Source organism: Myxocyprinus asiaticus, chromosome 31, assembly GCF_019703515.2.
Source record: "Myxocyprinus asiaticus isolate MX2 ecotype Aquarium Trade chromosome 31, UBuf_Myxa_2, whole genome shotgun sequence".
In the NCBI taxonomy this organism is placed as follows: Eukaryota; Metazoa; Chordata; class Actinopteri; order Cypriniformes; family Catostomidae; genus Myxocyprinus; species Myxocyprinus asiaticus.
The window spans coordinates 34,776,674-34,799,767 of NC_059374.1; the positions used below are offsets into that span (position 1 = coordinate 34,776,674).

A 23,094-nucleotide genomic window follows, 5' to 3' on the forward strand; every position below is an offset into this window, starting at 1 on the left:
TTTTCCGTATCAGGTTCCATATTTTGTATGATGGAGTACTTGTTCTAATAGACATGGTAAAACTGTACATGTATGGCTATATTTTGAACAAAGCACTTTCAAACAGACAACTACAATTACTTTCTGGTTTGCGTTTCCTTTTAGTGAAAACAAAACCATCAAACCCTGCAAACATTTATTGGGATATACATCTGCCAACAAGTGCTCCCTGATACTGCTTAAGTATGACTTACAGTGATATTAGCCTCTGTGGGTTCACGGCCTTGCAGAAAGTGCTCAGTGAAGAACTGGGCAAGCTGGGGCTGGATACGACCAAGTGGCTGGTGCTGCCCGTGAAGCAACAACACCATATCCACCATGGAGAAGTTCTGACACACCAGAGCCAGAAGATCACCAAAGAAACCTAAACACACATAACCACATGTAAGTGTAGGACAAGTTTCACACCAAAGCTAAATACTTAAAGAGTCAGTTCACCCAAAGATGAAAACTAAGTCATCATTTACTCACTCGCATGTCATTCTAAACCCATATGATTTTCTTTCTTCCATGGAAGGAAAAGGAGATGTTAGGTATAATTTCTCAGTCCATAAAGGCCCAGATATACTTCATACGAAATAGAAGTACGACCAGGTATGACGTCATTTAAAACTAAATCTGGCCAAAAATAAGGTGTTTTTGCATTCATTTCGATGGTTCGTAACGGCTCGCCTGGGCACACTTTTAGGAAAACTTCTAACAGGCTGCTAAACACCTTGCTGCCATTGGTCCACGTCATCGGTAGGTGTGACCTGAAGCTCCACCTACTACTTTGTTTTCATGCAATTATTTTTTTTGTTTAATTAATCTACAAAAGGAATCAATAGTCTAAAGTGCCCATTCACTAATGTACCATCTGCAGCAAAAGGCATTCAAACATCTCCCCAATGTAAGATATGCCCCTATCATTGTCTACAATCTGAACATTAACACTCTTTTATAAACCTGTCTTTGCAGTAGTATCAGTGTCATCATAAATTACAATAACAGATTTATTCGGCGCATATTTTGGCTGCGTATAGCGTGTTAGCACATTAGCGTCATGAATTCAGAATGTAAACAAGACAAATTAAACATTATCTACTGCATATATACAGTTGAAGTCAGAAGTTTACATACGCTTAGGTTGAAGGCATTAAAACTAATTTTTTAACCACTCCACAAATTTAATATTAGCAAACTATAGATTTGGCAAGTCGTTTAGGACATCTACTTTGTGCATGATACAAGTAATTTTTCCAACAACTATTTACAGACAGATAGTTTAACTTTTAATTGACTATAATCACAATTCCATGGGTCAGAAGTTTACATACCCTAAATTATCTGTGACTTTAAGCAGCTTGGAAAATTATAGAAAATGATGTCAAGCCTTTAGACAATTAGCCAATTAGCTTCTGATAGGTGATGTACTGAATTGGAGGTGTACCTGTGGATGTATTTTAAGGCCTATCTTCAAACTCAGTGTCTCTTTGCTTGATATCATGGGAAAATCAAAAGAAATCAGCCTAGACCTCAGAAAAAAAAGTGTGGACCTCCACAAGTCTGGTTCATCCTTGGGAGCAATTTCCAAATGCCTGAAGGTACCACGCTCATCCGTACAAACAAAAGTACTCAAGTATAAACACCATGGGACCCCACAGCCATCATACCGCTCAGGAAGGAGATGCATTCTGTCTCCTAGAAATGAACACAGTTTGGTGCAAAAAGTGTAAATCAATCCCAGGACCTTGTGAAGATGCTGGAGGAAACAGGCAGACAAGTATCTATATCCACAGTAAAACGAGTCCTATATCGACATAACCTGCAAGGCTGCTCAGCAAAGAAGAAGCCACTGCTCAAAACGGCCATAAAAAAGCCAGACAACAGTTTGCAAGTGCACATGTGGACAGAGGTCTAATGAAACAACAATTGAACTGTTTGACCATAATGACCATCATTATGTTTGGAGGAAAAAGGGTGAAGCTTGCAAGCCGAAGACCACCATCCCAACCGTGAAGCATGGGGGTGGCAGCATCATGTTGTGGGGGTGCTTTGCTGCAGGAGGGACTAGTGCACTTCACAAAATAGATGCCATCATGAAGAAGGAAAATTATGTGGATATATTGAAGCAACATCTCAAGACATCAGCCAGGACATTAAAACTTGGTCGCAAATGGGTCTTCCAAATGGACCCCAAGCATACCTCCAAAGTTGTGGCAAAATGGCTTAAAGACAACAAAGTCAAGGTATTGGAGTAGCCATCACAAAGCCCTGACCTCAATCCGATAGAACATTTGTGGGCAGAACTGAAAAAGCATGCACAAGCAAGGAGGTCTACAAACCTGACACAGTTACACCAGTTCTGTCTGGAGGAATGGGCCAAAATTCTAGCAACTTTATGTGAGAAGCTTGTGGAAGGCTACCCAAAACGTTTGACCCAAGTTAAACAATTTAAAGACAATGCTACCAAATACTTAATGTTTATGTAAACTTCTCACCTACTGGGAATGTGATGAAAGAAATAAAAGGTGAAAGAAATAATTCTCTCTACTATTATTCTGACATTTCACTTTTTTTTTTTTTATTTTATCCCCATTTCTCCCAATTTGGAATGCCCAATTCCCACTACTTAGTAGGTCCTCGTGGTGGCGTGCTTACCTCAATCCGGGTGGCGGAGGACAAGACACAGTTGCCTTTAAGAACGCCAATCCACGCATCTTATCACTTGGCTCGTTGTGCATGACCCCGCGGAGACTCCGCATGTGGAGGCTCATGCTATTCTCCGCGATCCACGCACAACTTACCATGCACCCCATTGAGAGTGAGAACCACTAATCGCGACCACGAGGAGGTTAGCCCATGTGACTCTGCCCTCCCTAGCAACTGGGCCAATCTGGATGCTTAGGAGACCTGGCTGGAGTCACTCAGCACACCCTGGATTCGAACTCGCAACTCCAGTGGTGGTAGTCAGCGTCAATACTCGCTGAGATACCCAGGCCCCCGACATATCACATTCTTAAAGCAGTGATCCTAACTGACCTAAGACAGGGAATGTTTTCTACGATTAAATGTCAGGAATTGTGAAAAACTGAGTTTAAATGTATTTGGCTAAGGTGTATGTAAACTTCTGACTTCAACTGTATTACTTTAAATCTGTGGTTCTCAAGACTAAAATTGGGTGTGTCAGAAAAGTGCGACATGCAAAATGTGCAGTACTGGGGGGCCTCCAGGACTGGTTTGAGAACCGCTGCTTTAAATCATCATCGAGTGGTTAAAACAGCTTCTTTTACTGACCTCATGTGAATTCCACTCATAGAATAAGGCATAAAATAATTGATAACACATTTTAATGTCACATTAGTTTATATTTTACATGTAGCATCCTCATATTTAAATGCTCCTCTAAATACCTCCCATGGCAGCGTGACTGGTGTCTGAATGTTCACAAACAGTATACCATTGTAAACGTCTGTTTAGATCTTTTTACCCTGAACGAATAAGAACTTCTCTGGAAGTATATCAGGGCCTAAACATTCCACCTAACATTTCCTGTTGTGTTCTATGGAAGAAAGAAATTCATACGAGTTGGAACAACATTATTTTATGAATAAATAATGGCAGAATTTTAATTTATGGTACGCTATCCGTTTAAAGATTAGAGATTTGAAAAGAATGAGAAACATTTAAAATGCAGCTTGTCTTAGCAAGCCCCACAAACAAGGAACAAGAAAACAAAATGGACTAAAAGGGAGTCAGAAAAAAGGAGCTCACCCATAGCATCTCCAGTGCCAGAGGTGAAGATGTTACTAGTCTGGGAGAGCCTCTGGATGAACTGAGCGATGCTCTCAGTTTCGTTTTGAGGGGTACCTAGAGAGCCCATCATGGTGGAAAGGACGCCCTGCACTATCCCAGTGAAGAGCTCAGGGTTCAGGCCCTCACCGGCTGCAGCAGCCCCAGGAGCAGACGCTGCATTTGGGGTGGCCCCAGGTGCAGTGGGGGTGGAAGCAGGAGGCTGTCCAGTGGGAGGCTGAGAGAAAAGTGTTTGGGAAGCCTGATGACAGAGATGCATATCATCTTATACATACCAGCATGCATTACAAAGAACAATGAGAAAATGGCAGGCAAAAAGAGACAAATCAAGCAATAAAAGCTGAAACAAAAGACTTATTTGATTAAGTCTATAAAGAGGAAATCTGTTTGCCTGCATGAAATCTGTGACGCCCTGGATGAAGGTTGGGACCCCAGGCATGGTGACTGTTATAGAAGACCCCTGGCCACCTGCAGCAACAGCTCCGCCTAGAAGAGACCCCAACAACTGCTCCAGGTTTCCCCCTAAAGGAGTTTCCTGAGGGGGTGGCGGTGCAGTTCCAGGATGGGGAGTACTGGTGCTGGTACTAGTGCTGGTACTATTAGACTGTGTGGGTCCAGAGCTACTGGTGGTGGTGGATGGAGTGCTTGTGGAGGACGACGTGGAGAAGGTGAATGTATGCTGGGAAGATGTAGAAGTTTGACCGGCTGAGGATACAAAAGAGTGAGACAGATTAAACCATACTTGAATGGATTTGCTGACACTTTCCTTCACATTCAGAAAATGGCTTTAGTTAAGAGAAAAATATGCCCTTCAAGCATGCTGTCCCAAAGACATGAGTGTAGCCATCAGGTATCAATCAAAATACTCAGAGCACATGAAATGTTATCAGTTTGACAAATGAAATTTGAATTGAATTGAACAAGAATTGACAGTTCTTGTATTATTATGCAAATGTACCCATCTGTCCAGCTGCCCCTGTCAGAAGCTGTCCGACCAGACCACCGATCATCTGATTGAGAGCAGCCGGAGGGATGTGCCCAGGCTGAGGGGAAACACAAAAATCCTAATAAAGCATGGTACAAATTAACACACGGTGCTCAAGTGCTGAATCTGAGCCTGACTTAGAATTAAGCGATATAACTTGAGCAAGAATATGAGGAACTATCAACTAAATTAAGTTTTATATTATTTTGTTTACAGAATATCACACTCGCAATCCTGTTGCTGTACTGAACATCAGCACAGCTGTGATTCAGAAGTATGCACGGGGCCACACAATTATAGCTCTGCATCACAGCATGACTTGTTTAACAGTTTTATAAACAAGAAAAAAATATTAAATAACATTTTAGACCGAATACTGATTCCACACTTCTTCATGTGTTCTGCATTGCTTCTAGAGGAAAATCAGCGGAATTATACAAAATAGATGTAAATATGATAAATTATTAAACAGAACTGAGAATATTATACACATATAGCCAAAATCATTACAACATTTTTTAAATGAAATGAAAAATATACATTCACAAAAACTCCAATTTGGACCATTTAAAATAGATTGAAAAGACTGAAAAATAAATGTAAAGATAGAGAAAAATACAAATATTAAAAACATTTGCTTTTACTTTGAGCTTATATAGAAACCAATTTGAATAGTTTTTTTTATGTAAACAGCATTGATTTAAAATGCAATGTATAATAATGAACATGCAAGGGGTGGCAAACGTGTAGAATATTGTTAAGGGAAAGTGTTTGAATTCTCTTTCTAAAATAAGACACTTTTAATTCTTGTCAATATCATGCAAATATGTTTTTACAACTTTAATCTCTAGACTTACAAGTATTCAATTCTCAGTGCGCATGTTCATTTAAATTGTTTATTTATTATTACAAATGACTAATTGGAAAGTTCTCTGATGCAACGAAAGGCATTCAAACATATTGGTCCAAAACAACTCCTAAAATTTCCTGCCCTCTTTGGAATTTACACTTCTGCATTCTAGATATACCATGAGAATTTCATTCACCTGTCCTGGCTGTTGGCCCATCATCGGTGGAACAGCTGCTCTGAGGTTGATAGTGGCCCCTCGTGTGGCAAAAGTGGGACTAGCCATCCTATGTGTAAATGAGGGTCTGGTGAAAACCACTCTAGCCTGTGGGGGGTATGAGGGCATAGGGGGAGGAGTAGAGCCAGAACCAGCATTTGCTGCAGGTGTGGTGGTCTGTTGCCCCTGCTGACCAGCAGAGGCAGCGTTTGCCATGGCCATGGCTTGCTGAGTGGCTTGGTGCACAATGGCTTGCATGAATTCTGGAGGTAGACCAGGAATCTGGACAGTAGTGGGGGCACCTGCAACATGCAAACACACATGCATTTACACACACATATGCTCAGATTGTTACCATTTTTTTGCCTCTCTTATTCACTAACATTCTGCCTAATATCTCAATATGTTTTTCACGAAAGTAAGAAAGTCACACAGGGTTTGGCAAAAAATAATGGTGAGTAAATGACAAAAATATTATTTTTGGTTTAACTATCCCTTTAAGGTAAAATGATCTGTGGATTTACCAGGCTGTCCAGTGCCAGCAGCATTCTGTTGTCCATTAGTCTGAGCAGTGTTTCCTGAGTCTGAAACATTTAAACACTATTAATTTCCATTAAACAATGCACTAAACGTCCAGTACACACAAATGAAACCTACCATCAATGTTCATCTGCATCATTACCACAGGCTCCATGGTTTGATGGCTGATCCGGATTACTCTGGGCCCTGGCTGTCCACCCTGCTGACTGGCTGAAGCAGGCTGACTGGAAGACGTCTGTCCTTGCCCTTGCTGATCTGATTGGCCAGTAGACTGAGGTTGACCCTCAGCTGCTGGTCTGCCATTGGCTGACATGTTCAAAGTCGTTCCAAGATTCACCTAAAAGCAAGATAAATGTTGGAATGGGCATAATTTATTAATTTTGTAGTCGAGTAATCTAACTCATAAAAAAGAAAAGTAACGCACATAAAAAATTATTCACAAATGTGTTAAAATACACCAAGTTTAACTACCTATGCTTTTCTTTTGAAAAAAATATCATTATATATCATTATAGCTACATACTGTACATTCACTCAAGGCAAGATTTAAAAATAACAATTAAAGATAGAAAAAACAAATAATAAAAAAAATCATTTGATCTCACCCGGAGCTTACCTAGAAACTACTTTAAACTGCTGCCATTAGAGAAATGCAAATATACAAACTCTGAGTCTATAAAAAGGATTCAACAAAACTGACGGTTTCTAAAGTAAAGTAAGTAAACTAAAGTAAGTAAACTAAAGTAAGTAAAGTAAAATTAAATATTAATTAATTGTTTGTAATTTAATGTTTTAAATGAATTGATTTATTTGTTTTATCTACTAATCAACAAAATCAAAAGCTTTAAACTGAATTACCATTATAAACACCATTTCCTGAGACTTTGGAAAATCACTTCTACTGAAAACACCTCCACACTCATCTATAAACTGTTCTAAATAAAACGTGAGGAAAAAACATGAAACTTTCACTTTCAGAGTCATGCACCACACGTTTCGCAATGCACAAGTCTCTGCCCCCATTTACACCTTGTATAAAGATGCGTCTCAAGTGATCCAATCACATGTGGTCAGGTGAGACACATCGCTGTTTACACCTGGTCCCATAAATGCATCTCCTGTGACCACTTGTGTTTGTATTTCAAGGGGACAAAGAAAGCGTGGGGGAAAAAAGTACAAATTTAATCAAGCACAAATACGACATTGAGCAGAATATGTAATTTTAGTGAAGTATCTGTATTAACTGAGCTTCAGATTTGTGTGCTTCTCATCTGTGTCCCTGCATGTCGATACCAGACAATCTAAGAAAGTTCTGTGAAGATCTCATGAATATGCAAGCGCTTCTTCAAATTTTCAGATCTGAGGTTTGTATCCTTTTAAAGCCACTCATAACCGTTTTAGCGCAGTAGCTGATTGGCAGGTGCTTCACTGCTGTCCGGGAAGCATTAGGACAGATTAGCATTTACACCTCAAATACGATCTGTTCACAAGCATTTTTGACTTCCTTCGTATGTGGTTTTTGTGATCCTATTACAAAACATTTTTGCACCCCATTAACACTTGTATTTATATCTGAACACTTGGGATTGGATCACGATTTCAAGACGCGAAACACATCTTAATACCACGTGTAAACATGGTCTCTGAGATCACATCCTCACCTGCATGGGGACGTGATGAACGCCCCCTGGGGTCAGAACAGAGGAGGTGTAGTGCGACATGGGCCGAATAACGTGCAGGTGTCGTGGAGGGGTACTCAACAGGTTACAGCGCAAGTCGCTCAGGGCAACCAGGGCGTTGCCTAGGAGACGGAGAGCTTCCCCCACCACATTGAGAATGCGTTGGTCCTCATCCCTCTCTTGGGTCTGTTGTTAAAAACAAAGATACTGTAAAACTATTTTGCCCATTCAATAAGTTAATGTATACTGTATTATATATTGTATTATAAGATCAAAATATAATAATTAAATAATTATGACAACTCTTTCCATGCACTATATACATATGAACAAAGATTAAAAGACCTTATTAAACTGCTATCTGGAATACTTGATTTTAATTGGTCAGTTGTGGAAATCTACAGCCAAATATTTTAGTTAGAATGTTTAATTTTTTGGTTATATATTCCTTAAATTTTTTGTCAGCTGATTACCCAGAAACGCAAAATATTGATATACTAAATGGACTGTACTTCTGTCCCTTACAGCAATATGGTTAAAGGATTAGTTCACCCAAAAATTGAAATTGTCTCATGATTGACTTACCTTTAAGATATCCCAGATGTGTATGTCTTTCCTTCTTCAGCATAACCGAAATGAAGATTTTATAAGCACATTTCAGCTCTATATGTCCATACAATAAAAGTGAATGGGTGCCAGGAGGCTGCTGACTGTTTGAGGGACCAAAAGGCGTGCACTTCCGACTTCCGCCATCATGCTTATGTCACGCGACAGCTCCGTGATGCGTCGATTGCTAGCAGGAAGCATTTTTTTAAACTAATTATTGATTTATTTTTTACACAAACCTATCGATTTGCATCAGAAGACATTAACTGATCGACAGGAGTTGTGTGGAATACTTTTATGCTGCCTTAATATGCCTTTTGGACAGTCGAACAGCCAGCAGCCTGATGGCACCCATTCGCTTGCATTGTATGGACAGAAAGAGCTGAAATGTGCTTATAAATACCTTCATTTCCATTCTGCTGAAGGCACACATCTGGGATGTCTTAAAGGTGAGTCAATCATGAGAGAATTTTTGGGTGAACTATTCCTTTAATAGAGCCCAACAACTAATGAGTGAGCTGCTTACATTATTGTTGTAGTCTGCAGTTGTGGCCGCCTCTAGAATAAGGTGAGCTCTTTGAATGAAGGGCTGAAGTCTCTCCTCTACCCTCCTCAGCTCTGTCAACATCTCCACCAACTCAGCTGGGCTTGGGTGACTGATGGGATTACAGCATCAATTAATTGATCAATTCAGCATCTGTTTTAAAATATGGATCGCCAGGGTAACTCTAATGTATTTGGGCAGCTTATGAGATTGGAGGAAATCAAAAATGTATACAGACATGATGTTTGATTAGGTGTGGAACAGTAACAGTGTATGATAAACCACCACAAGTAAGTGCAGGTGTAGTAAAGAATAGTTCATTTCATTACAGTATTGTGTATTGTAATGAGTTAATAATTAAACACCAAACAGGACAGTTTACACATAAACATAACCTTTAGTTTGGCATGCAAAAAAAGCAAGTCACTGGTGGTGAGAATGTTGGTTTGTTTGACTTTTAACTTGTGAGTAGGATAAAAGAGTTGTGGGAGCTTTGCTTTTCAGTGGCTTAACAAAGGCACCTTAATTTAGGTAAACTCCCACAAATGATTTAAGTTTCTGCGCTGATTTGTGATTGGTGACTAAGACTAACATACTGCCTAACATCCCCTTGATATTGAAAGTCATACAAAACTGGAACAACATGAGGGCGAGTACATGACAGAATTTTCCTTTTTGGGTGAACTATCCCTTTAAGGCAAACTTTAAACTTTTTTTCCTAGTGGTAGCAGCTACTTATCGAATAATATATAGCTCAGCAGTTTGTATGAGCAAGTTGTTAATTTACTAACTAAGTGAGGTTAAATGAGGAGAAAACCACATTTCCTAACGAATAAAATGTGAACAATGTCTAGGTAGATTGAAGTCATGCCTACTGCTTCACTACCGAAACTCTGTCTCCTGGTTTAAAGAACTCCCTCGGTTTCTCCTCACATTGTAGGTGTTTGGTTTTAAAGTATCTTTATATTTCATACAAATTTCAATTCTAAGGGGAAAATAAACCGAGACAAAAGGAACAGACATGGCTATCAGGTATTGTGAAACTGAAAGACTGAAAAACAAAAGGTTAGGTTTCTGTATCAATCTCTTAGTCATTCTATTGAAAGTGCAACACACAGAATCCAACACTTTGCCAATAAATGCACTTTTTCCTTTGGCAATTTACCAGTGATTTAAATGAGGACATGTTCATTGCATACTGATGATTTCAATGAAAAATGAAGCACTTAACCAAATAATTAATTAGATTTCTTAAAAATGTATGTTCATTTTGAGTTTGTTCATTCATTATAAACAGATACTATAGCGTTCAAAAGAGGAAGAGCAGTTCATTTGTGACATGTATCATTATTCACCAGGCTGAGACTCTTCCGAAATGTTAATCAAGAATGATTAGGATTTTCATTTAGATATCCTTCCCTAAATACCACATCCATAACAGGTCTGTTAGATCTATTAGAAGCTCAGTTGTAGTCAGAGTTTAACAGAGTTTTATGTAATTGCATAATTAGGATACAAAAACATTCTGTATTCTGCTACAAAGCATTTGCAAGTATTTAGTTACTCCCCAATTCTGCATGACTGCTGGGTCAAATGTTTGATTTAAAGCTTGTGAGTAAATGTTTAATAACAGATTAAAAATGGCCAGTGATCAGTTTGGCAAAAATCAATCACCAAAAAAGTGCATCCTTAAACCACACATTAAGCAAATAATTCTATTGTGATCGTGACTAAACTGATCTCACCTGAGGCCTGCTGTAGGGGGTGGAGCACCTTCCGTCTGTGTGGAGGAGGAAGAGGATGGTGGGGTGCTGGAAGGAGGAGGGGAAGTGTCCATGGGCTGTGCAGAAGGAGATGGAGTGGAACTGGAGGAGGTGGGTGGAGGTGCAGAGTCCTCCTGGGAAAAGGAGCCAATGATTTCAAGAGAGAGAAAAGGAGAAAGAGTAAGGTAAGAGAGAATGACAGAGAAGAGGGAATGAACAAAGAAAAGGATGGAGGAAATCAATAATCAAATAACAAATGTGCAAGCATATTTATTTCTTCTTGAAACCATGGTATGTAATTAGCAATGCAAGGTACCTCAAGTATTTGGATCAAAGCACTGGTGTCCCTCAGCAAGTTCTCAGCCAATAGCAGACGAAGTCTAGGCTCACTTTGCAATGACTGGTCCAAATCTATTTGAACATTCACAGATCCATTGCCCTGCAAGAAAGCAACAGGGAATAAAAAACACAATTTATAAAATGTATTGTTCTGGTTTTAAATTCTGATTGGATGTGCCATGTTCGAAAAAACTGTGTATTGCAAACGAATGCACAACTGTGACTAGAGGTCAACCGATATAGTTTTTTTAATGGCTGATGCCGATGTCCAGAGAGCAGGGTGGCTGATATATCGCAAAATTGGTTATAATAGTAAATGACATGTACATAAATTGTCTAAAAAATTAATTAACTTATATTTAACATTATATTTACTCAAACTTTCACACAAAACTTTAACTTGGAAAAAATAATAACAAAAACAAATATTTAAAAAAATAGGATTTTGTGTGTTTTAGATGGTAGATAGCAGTTTCTCTTGGTTTCTGTTTAGTCTTTCCATTTAGTAATTGTTTTCACAAAGAAACTGTAATTTGGAAGAAGTAAATAACAACAATGCGCACAGTAGTCTAGCAACCAAGGACTGTATGTGCAAATTAGCAATTGCATTTTCTCACAAAAAGACTGAATCAAACTAATTCACATACAATACATATGAATGTGAAGCACTCTTACTTTAAAGTTGCTCTATTGCTCTTGTGCAGATCCAGCGAGTGCAGCAATCTACTTACCACATCCGGCTTACTCGGCCCAGATGGCCTGATTGGAGTGTCATGGACTGACCGACGCACAACATCTGTTAGTTAGAGGGACACCGTTTTTATCCAAGCTATTATTAAATACGTTTAAGGGGAATTTGAGCGCTCCACTTGAAGAAAACAGATTTGCGCCAGTTTTGTGAAGTTTGTGAATTAAAGGAATAGTTCAACCAAAAGTGTCTCTCATGACTGACTCACCTTTAAGCTATCCCAGATGTGTACAACTTTCCTTCTTCAGCAGAACCGAAATTAAGCTCTTTTTGTCCATACAATGCAAGATAATGGGTGCCATTAGACTGCTGGCTATTTGATGGTCCAAAATGCATATTTAAGCAGCATAAAAGTAATCCATATGACTCCAGTTGATCAATTAATGTGTTCTGAAGCAAACCGATAGGTTGGTGTAAGTACCAAATCGATAATTAAAACATTAACTTTAAATCGTTGCTTCTACCCAGTGCTGTATTTCTATTTGAAATGACTTAACTCTCACGTGACTTTCGTTCCTCTGTTGTATACAAAGCGCGTGCCTCCGACTTCTCGCATGAATGCGCCATTGCGCTTACGTCACAGATGCGTCAACTGCTGGCAGGAAGCAATATTTTAAAGTTAATAAAGTTTTAATTATCAATCTATTTTTTGCACAAACCTACCGATTTGCTTCAGAAGATATTAATTGATCGATTGATGATTTTCATTTTTGGGTGAACTAACCCTTTAAATCGGTTTAAACTAGATATCTACATATTTGCAGTTGATATATGATAGAATTTGTTTTAATATTTGCCCTTTTAACATTAGACAAGATAGTTACCAGTTACAGAGAACCAGGGCTGAAACAATTAGTCGAAGTTATCAACAATGTCGACAATAAAAAAAAAATTGTCGACAAACATTTTTATTATCGAATAGTCGTTTGATCTCATTTAACGTAACATGAGATCACATTAAACTCTAATGATGATGCACAAGAGCAGCACTGCAGTTCGCGCCTGACTGAGGAGAGGAAGAATTACACAGCTCACAATCCAGATGCACTTTAAACTTTCCAAACAGCTTCAGGCGATGTAGATTGCAAAGTATGAGGGAATTATAATGCAAAAATACAAAATAAGTAAATAACACTCTCATTATGGAATAAGTGGAGCTGGAGCTGCCACTCCGCTGAAGCAGAACTTGCATGTCGCGTGTCTTCAAAGTAAACACCCTGGCGTTACATCTTAAATGCAGTTATATTTAATGCATTATAGCTTTATTAAAGTTCAAGTAATAAGGAAGCAGATCATGTAAATAACTACAAACTCCGAAACTGCATTTCTCTGTGTGGTCAGCGCCTCTTCTATGAGTTGCGTGAAGTGTCCCGATCTAAGGGGGAGAGATTGAAACTGCACCCAGCTGAGGCACACTCTGTCGCGGGGAAGCTCATCCCGAGCGTACGCTTGCTGCAGCTAGATTATAACGTGATGGCTCGCGACTTATTGACTCATAATGTGTCACCGTGTGTTTCTTATCGTGACGCAAATTGGCAATACGCAGCTTTATTAATAAGAGAGAGTTGTTGTTTTTTTGTGAGTTAAAGATGGACTGAAGTGAACAGAAAGGTGAGAGAGGTAGTCTTCGCCTGAGGTAGTCTGAGGTAGCAGCTATACTGCATTCTTATTATCAGAGAATGTTGAATTTAATATTAAAGATACAACTTTAAAATATCTAAAAATCCTTTTAAAAAAAGATGCATTCATCTGAGAAGCAGCATATAAGATATTTAGACTTGCTTTTAGAGAATAGATCATGAATATAAGTGTATTTTGTCTTTACTGCACTCACAGAAGTATAACCAAGTGAAAAAATACACTTATATACAAAATACACTTTTATTTAAGACACATTCTCTTAAAACAAGTCTACATTTCTTATGTTGCTTCTAAAGTAAATGTTTCTTGTTTTAAGGATTTTTAGACTATTTTAAATGGAAAGAGACAAAAACACTAGAAAACAACAGGATTTTTTGCAGTGAATTTCTTTACTGAATTAAACTTAATAAGAAGTATTTTTTTCCTTTAATTCAGTGAATGTCATTTAGAGGTACTTTTAAAAGAGGATTTTGCCCTTTATTGTTAGTAAGCACGTTTAATACAACATTTTAAGTTGGGGCACAAGCTGACTAATTGGTTAAGAGCTAATGATTAATCGTTGCAATAATCGCCAAATAATCGTTCTAATTAGGGATGCACCGATCCGATACCTGGATCAGTATCGGGCTCAGATACTGAAGTTTTAGACAGTTCGGGTATCGGTCTGACGAGGCCGATCCAAATCAGTCATGTTCGTTACTGTCGAGCTCCAAAAATGACATAAAAGTACCATAAAAACACCATTAAAGTAGTTCATATGACTCATTTGCATTTTATTCAAAGTCACTTGAAGACAAGTGATAGCTCTGTGAATCGCAAAAGGCTGTTTAATAATTAAATATATAGTATACACGTGCAGCGCTAGCGCGTAAGTGAATGGCGCTGCTCTATTGACACACACACACACACACACAAGCCGCTAGCACTCGCAGCTATTTTTAGCCTTCATGCATGTGCAATATTTGAGCGCTACTCACGAACATCATCTCAGATGCAGATGCTCAATAGTTCGGTTCACTTATAATATGCATTTAAAATGGCACTGGAGGTGCATTTTACCAGAATTTGAATAAGAAGCGAATTAAACTACTGTGAACTTGCCTACAAACAGACACATACAGGACTTCCTGGAGAGTTCAGAATGTCAAAATAAAAGCCCAAGGGTTTTAAAGATCTCAATCATGCACCTTTATATTACTGTATACTACTATTATAATGTATTATTATTATTATCATTTGTTTACAAATTATAACAATATTTAAGTTGAATGGGTTCCAAAAAATAACTGTGTGAATGAAAAGTGAGCTGATATCTTATAACTAAATTGAACAAAAAAAGAGATCTGAATCCTTTAAAGTCCAGATACAAATTGAAAACGTTTTGCGCAAAAAAAAAAAAAAAAAAAAAACGGCTTCTTTTCTAGTGATGACTTACTGTTGATTTTTCTGCTACATTATCCAGTATACTTGTTAACAATAAAGTTTTTCTTAATAAGCTTCACATTTATATTTAAATAATGTGTAGTTAGAGGTTTGTGTTTCTTTACATATTAAAGAGCACACCCAATTAGTTCCACACAATAATGTAAAGATATTCTAAACTGATTATGCAAAAAAACAACACTGGTATCGGATCGGGATCGGCCGATACTGACATTTCCGGTATCAGAATCGGAAGAGAAAAAGTGGTATCGGTGCATCCCTAGTTCTAATAATCATTAGATTAACCAAAACAATCGTTAGTTGCAGCCCTACAGGGAACTGTTTAGAAGAAAGAGAGAGAAAAAGAGAGAGAGAGAGAGAGAGAGAACGAAACACCGAGCACTTTAAACATCATGAGCTCATACGCATTTGTCGCGGATCTGATATGCTGGACCATTTAAATGAGACTATTGCACACCAGTCTATTAATGTGGTAACACGATGGCACTAAAAACAAAAAAAAACTGAGTGGTCATTTACACGTCTCAGACTGCTCCTTCACGTGCAAGCAAGTGATTCTCGGAGCACTCGCGGCATAAGAAACTAATACCCAAGCAAGAAAATGTATCGCCCGATGCCGATAATTTAAAAAACAAATCTGCAAAATATCGATCTACCACTACCTGTGACTGCACTTTCTATATTTATGTGCTAGGTTTTAGCCTACGGTTAGGCTACTAAACTAAATTACTTGGCAGAACATTTGTTTCACTTGTAATAATAAAATATTTATTAAATATTGTTGTCATTTTGCTGATGGCAGGTCGCATCCTTTACATTTACGCATTTGGCAGACATTTATGCATTTATTTTTTATTATCCAAAGTGACTTACTCAAGGTTGACATTTTTTAACAGTTCCAGGCGACCCTGTGCTAACCAAGCAACTTCCTTTAAAAAAATTAGAATACATGACGAACAAAGGCCTGCAAGCCTCAGCTACTGAAGAGCACACTTTAAAAGCTTCAAAATCACACTGGAACTCACCCCGGTACTTGTACTAGCTCGAGGATTCCTAGCACTCTCTCCTAGACCTGTCATCATCTGCTGAATGGACATCTGAAGAAAGACACCACATGAATTAAAAGCAAGTATCCACATTTAATCTACAATTGTCCATTCACATTAAGCCACACATTTATATCCCAAAATCTCTACCTGAATTTGCTGAGGGTCCATTATGTTAACCGGAAGATTAAAAGTACCCAGCATAACATAGCTGTTGCCATTGCGGTCATGTGTAGGTCCGAGAGGGGTCCCCTGAGAGTTGCTGCTAGCATTTGGGTTCTGATTTCCTCCCTGTGTCCCACCAGAGGACCCTGGAATGCCACCCGAGCCGGAGCCCTGCTGGGTAGTCTGTGGTGGGGCACGCTCCACCAGGTGAATGACTTTTCCATCCACATCTGTATAAAACAAGAGATGGCAGGGACAGTTTAGAGAAATCACAAGACTACAACCTCAAAAAGGGGTAAATAATTCAAGGCACATTCTGAGTTGTACTTCAGCAAATCATAAGTTATTTTGGTCAGATATATATATATATATATATACACACACACACACGTGTTAAAGCTGAATGTAATGTTATTCCAAAATCTGGAGGACTTACTTTCTTCTCTGGAACACAAAAAGGTGATGTTGAGCAGAACTACACCTAAGTTACTATTCACTGCCTTTTTTATTATTATTATTATCATAATAAAACAAATAAACAACAAAACAAGCAATGAAAGTCATATGGGTTTGGAACAGCACGAGGATGAGTAAACACTGACAGAATTTTTATTTTATTAAAATTATTTACTCTCCACTTGAGATACCACAGTAGCCTGTTTTTGCTCTGGAAATGAATCAAATTTTCTCTTCATCACGATGACAACACCAAAAACATTCAATCATTTTCTTCTGAAGTTCCCTCGTCCCATGCAAAGCAGATCTGATTCAGAAACAGTTGTTTTCATGCAAATCAACTCACTGTACTCTGTTAAGGTTTTCTCATCTTGAAGCACTCTGCCTTGGTAAATAAGTCTTTGCTTGTCAACAGGAATTCCAACTGAGGGTGAAATGTGCTCCTTGAACTCTTTCACGGTCATCTAAAGAGTGAAACAAGAAGCTGTAATTTTAGAAAACATTCACAAGTAGCTTAAGACTGTGTAAGATCACATGGCTTTTGGAATGTTTTGAGGTGGAATAACGACATGAGGGTAAATCATCAGTATAAAGGACAAATGAAAGTCAAAATGTACATTATGAAAAATCTAGCTCACCTGTGATTGTACTTTGTAACTCCTGCTCTGAGAGTCCAGGGTTTTGACAGTCACCTCTATGTTATTGCTTACTTGCTCTTCCATACTGACTGGAGTATGCTTAAAAAAATCATAACCAGTCATTTGCAAATGTGACACTTTAATACATAAAATCCTATATTAGCCTAAATGACGTTTCTCTGGTACTGTCGTACCAAAGGAAATGTGTTAGGTTACAAACGGGCCACAACCGGCATCTTAACTGCCATGCACACCCCACCTTTCCAGAAGTTTCTTGACTTTACTTGAACCTACATGCTATATACATACAGCCGGTAATATAGCCAATCATAAGTATATAAACCACAAAGATACGTCGATAAGTTCTAAACACCACACACTAGCCGTCTGCTATAGTCATTAGCTGCTACGTAACCACCAAACAATCCAGCGTTTTTAACATAACATAAAAACACGTATTACAGATACATCACTCATTCACCCTTAATAACTGGTTCACAAATACAAATTTTGAACTAATAACAATAATTAGACAAACAAAAGTGTACACAATGTTAGCTCGCTAATACGTTCCCTACCTTGAAACGCTGTTATTCCTGGTAGAAATTAGCTGTTTTATATATATACACTGACCTTTCTAACTTTCTTAACAGTATAGTTGTATTTAGCGTTTGTTGGTACAACACCGACAAAAGCTTCACTAAAACATTTTTAATTAAACGAAGCTAATAGCATCAGGCTATCAAGCTAGCCGGTGACGCGCGGCTGTCTTGAAGGTAACACCCCGTCAGCCAAAGTCTCGCGAGATTCTCATTCGCTGTTACTAAGGTTAAGTTTAAGGTTCATGTAATTGGCAGGGTTAGGGTTAGGTGACAGCTATGGGCAGGGGTAGCTGTAGGGTTTCTGTGGGACCCCAAATAAACACAATAAATACAGTGTGCGAACGTCGCATGCAGCTCTCGCGAGACTTTCTCGCGCGGCAGGCTCGAGAAAGTGTACCATGACGTCACAAAGAACTCATCGACTTCTGCTGTAGAGGAGTACAAGATTGTATTTAATAAATGATTAATTGTCAAAAAATTGTCGGTGTTATTAGTAATGATGATAAGGTTTAAAATAAATTGTGTGTGTGTGTGTGTGTGTGTGTGTGTGTGTTTTGTTACACTTTCTCATCCCATTGTTTACACAAATAAAGATACAGTACATGTGCATTTACAAAGGCCTCTTTGCACAGAGAGAACAGAACTCTTGAGAGTCTCCAGATGTACATCCAACAAAACAATGAACACAAGAAATTGAAATATCACAATATATTCATAGAGTGCTAAAGTGCATTTTTACAAAATCCACCCTTAGGTTCCCGATCGCAGAGCCCCCTTGTCACTTTCAGGGCCATAAGTGGTCACTTATAACTAGAAATGGCCTTAAATGTATATGTTTTTTAAGTGTGGCATATGTGTCCAAATAATTTTGGGGCAACTGTAAATATATGTTCATGTGTGCTATGTAATGGCATGGCGTGCATGTTTTGCTTTTTATCAGTGATCTACGGAACAATGGAAGACCACAATTTCCATTTATGTTATTCATTTATTTTCTGGTTGGAAAGATACAGTATATACTGTACATGCATTTTTTTTATGTCGACACGGTCAGTACTCTTATACCTTTAAACAAAGTTTGCATTGTGTTTGAGTATCTGCATATACAGTACATACATGTAGATACTTAAAATAATGAAACCGGGTAAATCATCTATCGGTCATAATTGCAACATGTCAACATTAAAAGAAATAAAAAATGTTGAGGGTTAAAAGGCAGAAATTTGAAGCTTATAATTTTATAAAAGCACTTAAATGAATTTTTCTGTTAAAACTCATGTATTATTTGAGCTGTAAAGTTTAAAATTTAAATAGTCTAAAGTTTTTTTCTTTAAGATCATTACTGAAGAAATAGCAAATGCACCAAATAAGTTTATTAGGCTGCAATAAATATTTGCAGAAGATACACTATATTGCCAAAAGTATTCGCTCACCCATCCAAATAATTGAATTCAGGTGTTCCAATCACTTCCATGGCCACAGGTGTATAAAATGAAGCACCTAGGCATGCAGACTGCCTCTACAAACATTTGTGAAATAATGGGCCGCTCTCAGGAGCTCAGTGAATTCCAGCGTGGTACTGTGATAAGATGCCACCTGTGCAACAAGTCCAGTCGTGAAATTTCCTCGCTACTAAATATTCCACAGTCTACTGTCAGTGGTATTATAACAAAGTGGAAGCGATTGGGAATGACAGCAACTCAGCCACGAAGTGGTAGGCCACGTAAAATGACAGAGCGGGGTCAGCGGATGCTGTGGCGCATAGTGCGCAGAGGTCGCCAACTTTCTGCAGAGTCAATCGCTACAGACCTCCAAAGTTCATGTGGCCTTCAGATTAGCTCAAGAACAGTGTGTAGAGAGCTTCATGGAATGGGTTTCCATGGCCGAGCAGCTGCATCCAAGCCATACATCACCAAGTGCAATGCAAAGCATCGGATGCAGTGGTGTAAAGCACACCGCCACTGGACTTCAGAGCAGTGGAGATGCTTTCTCTGGAGTGACGAATCACGCTTCTCCATCTGGCAATCTGATGGACGAGTCTGGGTTTGGCGGTTGCCAGGAGAACGGTACTTGTCTGACTGCATTGTGCCAACTGTGAAGTTTGGTGGAGGGGGATTATGGTGTGGGGTTGTTTTTCAGGAGCTGGGCATGGCCCCTTAGTTCCAGTGAAAGGAACTCTGAATGCTTCAGCATACCAAGAGATTTTGGACAATTCCATGCTCCCAACTTTGTGGGAACAGTTTGGGGATGGCCCCTTCCTGTTCCAACATGACTGCGCACCAGTGCACAAAGCAAGGTCCATAAAGACATGGATGAGCGAGTTTGGTGTGGAAGAACTTGACTGGCCTGCACAGAGTCCTGACCTCAACCCGATAGAGCACCTTTGGGATGAATTAGAGCGAAGACTGCGAGCCAGGCCTTCGCGTCCAACATCAGTGTCTGACCTCACAAATGTGCTTCTGGAAGAATGGTCAAAAATTCCCATAAACACACTCCTAAACCTTGTGGAAAGCCTTCCCAGAAGAGTTGAAGCTGTTATAGCTGCAAAGGGTGGGCCAACATCATATTAAACCCTATGGATTAAGAATGGGATGTCACTTAAGTTCATATGCGTCTAAAGGCAGATGAGCGAATACTTTTGGCAATATAGTGTATATTGCCAAAAAAACATTCCTGAGAAGTTTTGGTAAAAGTTTGATCTTTTGTGATTTGTTGAAGACTCTGTGGCTTTAAATAAAATTTTTTGTTAATTATTCATGCAATGCCTAAGTATACATTTTTTTCTTTCAACAAAACATCTTATTCACTAAGATACTGAAAAATGAATTGCCACTAAATGATTATTCGTTGCTTTCTTTGACACTGATTACGCTAAAAAAATAGTTATGCAGCATATTAATTATTGACATTTAAGTACAATGAGGGGGCAATGGAAAATGGAACAAGATGAAATGTGGGTCAAAGTGGGAACCAGAAGAGGGGAAATGGGTCTGTGGAACAGTGCAGAGGTGTTAACTGATGAGAAGAAGACCCATATAAGCATGATATCAATATATGGTACACTAAGCAGAATAAATGCCTGACACTGCACAACTGGGTGAAAGGCACATGGTACTTTATGAGAAAAGTGGCATCTGACATGATATTGGTTATTTAATTTGATAGCCTTAGTGTCATATTAAATAATATTTTGTACTTGAATAAACCTAGTTATTTTAGATGGTTCCACATTCCACACATTTTTACATTATTTGCCAAAACACTTTTTACAGTGTATATTTTATACAATGTTATTCTACATTACTTCCTCCACAAAATATCCCCCACTAGTAAAATATTTATCAATGCATAATAAACATTAATTCATAATCATTATTCAGTACTCTCATGTAACATAGATCTTACACATCTCACAGCCAAAAAAAAAAAAAAAAAAAAAAAAAGAAAGATTGCAGCATTTGATGTGATGGAAACATCAGACTACTGTTTGTTACAATGAATAAAAACATGCACAACCCACTGAAAAAAAAAATCTAGTTTAATGTGTAACTTACATTAGATGTTCAATTACAGTAAGTGAAAACCAATCATGTCTGAGGGGGCTGAAGTGTTTTGGCAGTAGGATCATGCATCAACTCTAGGAGTTGCACAGCTTGTTGAATATTTCCGTTGTCTGCAAAATAACCAAACTGTCTTTTGGTATAAAAGATGAACAAACAGTATCTGCTTTGAGAAGGACGTAAGTTTTTTCCATGATTATGCAACACAATGGCAGTGTAATGGATAAAATAACAGCAAAATCATAGTTTATACTTTAAATCGATATGGCATGAAACTCACACTCTGTTACTTAAATGTTTAAAACAGTTTAATTGCAATTAATTCCAGTAATATCAACATGTACATGGATATTTAGGAAACAGTAGCAAGCCTTTTAGAGTTCCAATTCTCTGTCATGAAGTATCAAACCAGGTTAAACACTAATTTCACTGCTGTCTAGGAGAAAACTTTGTCACATTTACTCACCCTCATGTTGTTTCAGACTTGTATGGGTTTCTTTCTTCAGTGGAACAACATCGGAAATGTTATAGACACAATGTCATTCTCAGTCACCTTTCACTTACGTTGCCTCATTTTTTTGCATCTTTTTTCCATACAATGAAAGTGAATAGTGACTGAGGCTGACATTTCATCTTACATCTGATTTTGTGTTCATTTTTAGGTGAACTATCCTTTTAACCCTATAAAGCTGTGTGGATCAAACAAGATACACAACGTTTGACAGCTCCTGTTTCACTCTCTGTTCAATCTGATGACTCAAACAACCTATGGTATGTAAGTTTCACATGTTTATGGCACCATCTAGTGGTTATTTGTTAAATAAAAAGTGGTTTCAATGTTTATATGTAATGATTATATTGTTCCTGATATTTTAAAATGAGCATTTGCTGAATATAAGCAACTTGTGCTTGAAATCCGTGAATCAAATATTATACAACAGGCTTTTGAGGTATAACTCTCAATCACCATTACATTACATTCATGCCCACCACAAAAAAATCACAGAGCTTTGAAAATTTTAAAATATACATTTTATAAGATATATTTAATTGTGAACTAATATTTCTGTGTATTTTCATGCAGCCTGCTCTGTCATTATAAAGATCTCATTATTTTACATTACAAGCTATTATGATGTCATCTTAGCATAAGTTCCTGAGACCTAGCGAAAAAAGTTTTACAATTTCCCTTTTTAAATGTCAGTATAGTGGTTGGTGCATAAAATACATATGATAAAAACATTTATTGAAAGAAGATTATTTTATTCATATTGTATTTGATGTTCTGAATTGAACTGTGCTACATTTCAATCCATATTTATAGACCAAGGAAAATATGTTGCCATGGCCAAACTCTCAAACATTTGGTATCCCTGAAAAGCCCAGGGAGTCCTCTAATAACGCCCCAAGATTGACCACTGGAGCATGTATGGGCTAAGAAAAA

At 38.1% G+C, this 23,094-nt stretch overlaps 1 protein-coding gene across 2 annotated transcripts in view; it reads right to left on the bottom strand.

The window, feature by feature from the left end:
- LOC127422073 (large proline-rich protein BAG6-like) overlaps positions 1–18,285 on the bottom strand; it is a 34,305-nt gene extending 16,020 nt beyond the window's left edge. The window contains exons 1-16 of one of the 2 annotated variants that reach the window (XM_051665423.1): positions 18,067–18,285; positions 17,489–17,587; positions 17,197–17,314; positions 16,380–16,624; positions 16,209–16,280; positions 11,329–11,451; positions 10,995–11,146; positions 9,232–9,361; positions 8,082–8,285; positions 6,538–6,757; positions 6,405–6,464; positions 5,863–6,182; positions 4,790–4,874; positions 4,223–4,536; positions 3,793–4,048; positions 234–403 (exon numbers count right to left, since the gene is read on the bottom strand). In XM_051665423.1, the coding sequence (XP_051521383.1) occupies positions 234–403; positions 3,793–4,048; positions 4,223–4,536; positions 4,790–4,874; positions 5,863–6,182; positions 6,405–6,464; positions 6,538–6,757; positions 8,082–8,285; positions 9,232–9,361; positions 10,995–11,146; positions 11,329–11,451; positions 16,209–16,280; positions 16,380–16,624; positions 17,197–17,314; positions 17,489–17,572 (2,553 nt within the window). In that variant the 5' untranslated portion in view covers positions 17,573–17,587; positions 18,067–18,285. Of the gene's footprint in view, positions 1–233; positions 404–3,792; positions 4,073–4,222; positions 4,537–4,789; positions 4,875–5,862; positions 6,183–6,404; positions 6,465–6,537; positions 6,758–8,081; positions 8,286–9,231; positions 9,362–10,994; positions 11,147–11,328; positions 11,452–16,208; positions 16,281–16,379; positions 16,625–17,196; positions 17,315–17,488; positions 17,588–18,066 lie in introns of both variants that reach the window. The other variant, XM_051665422.1, reaches the window with a different exon arrangement.
- Positions 18,286–23,094: the final 4,809 nt, after the last annotated feature.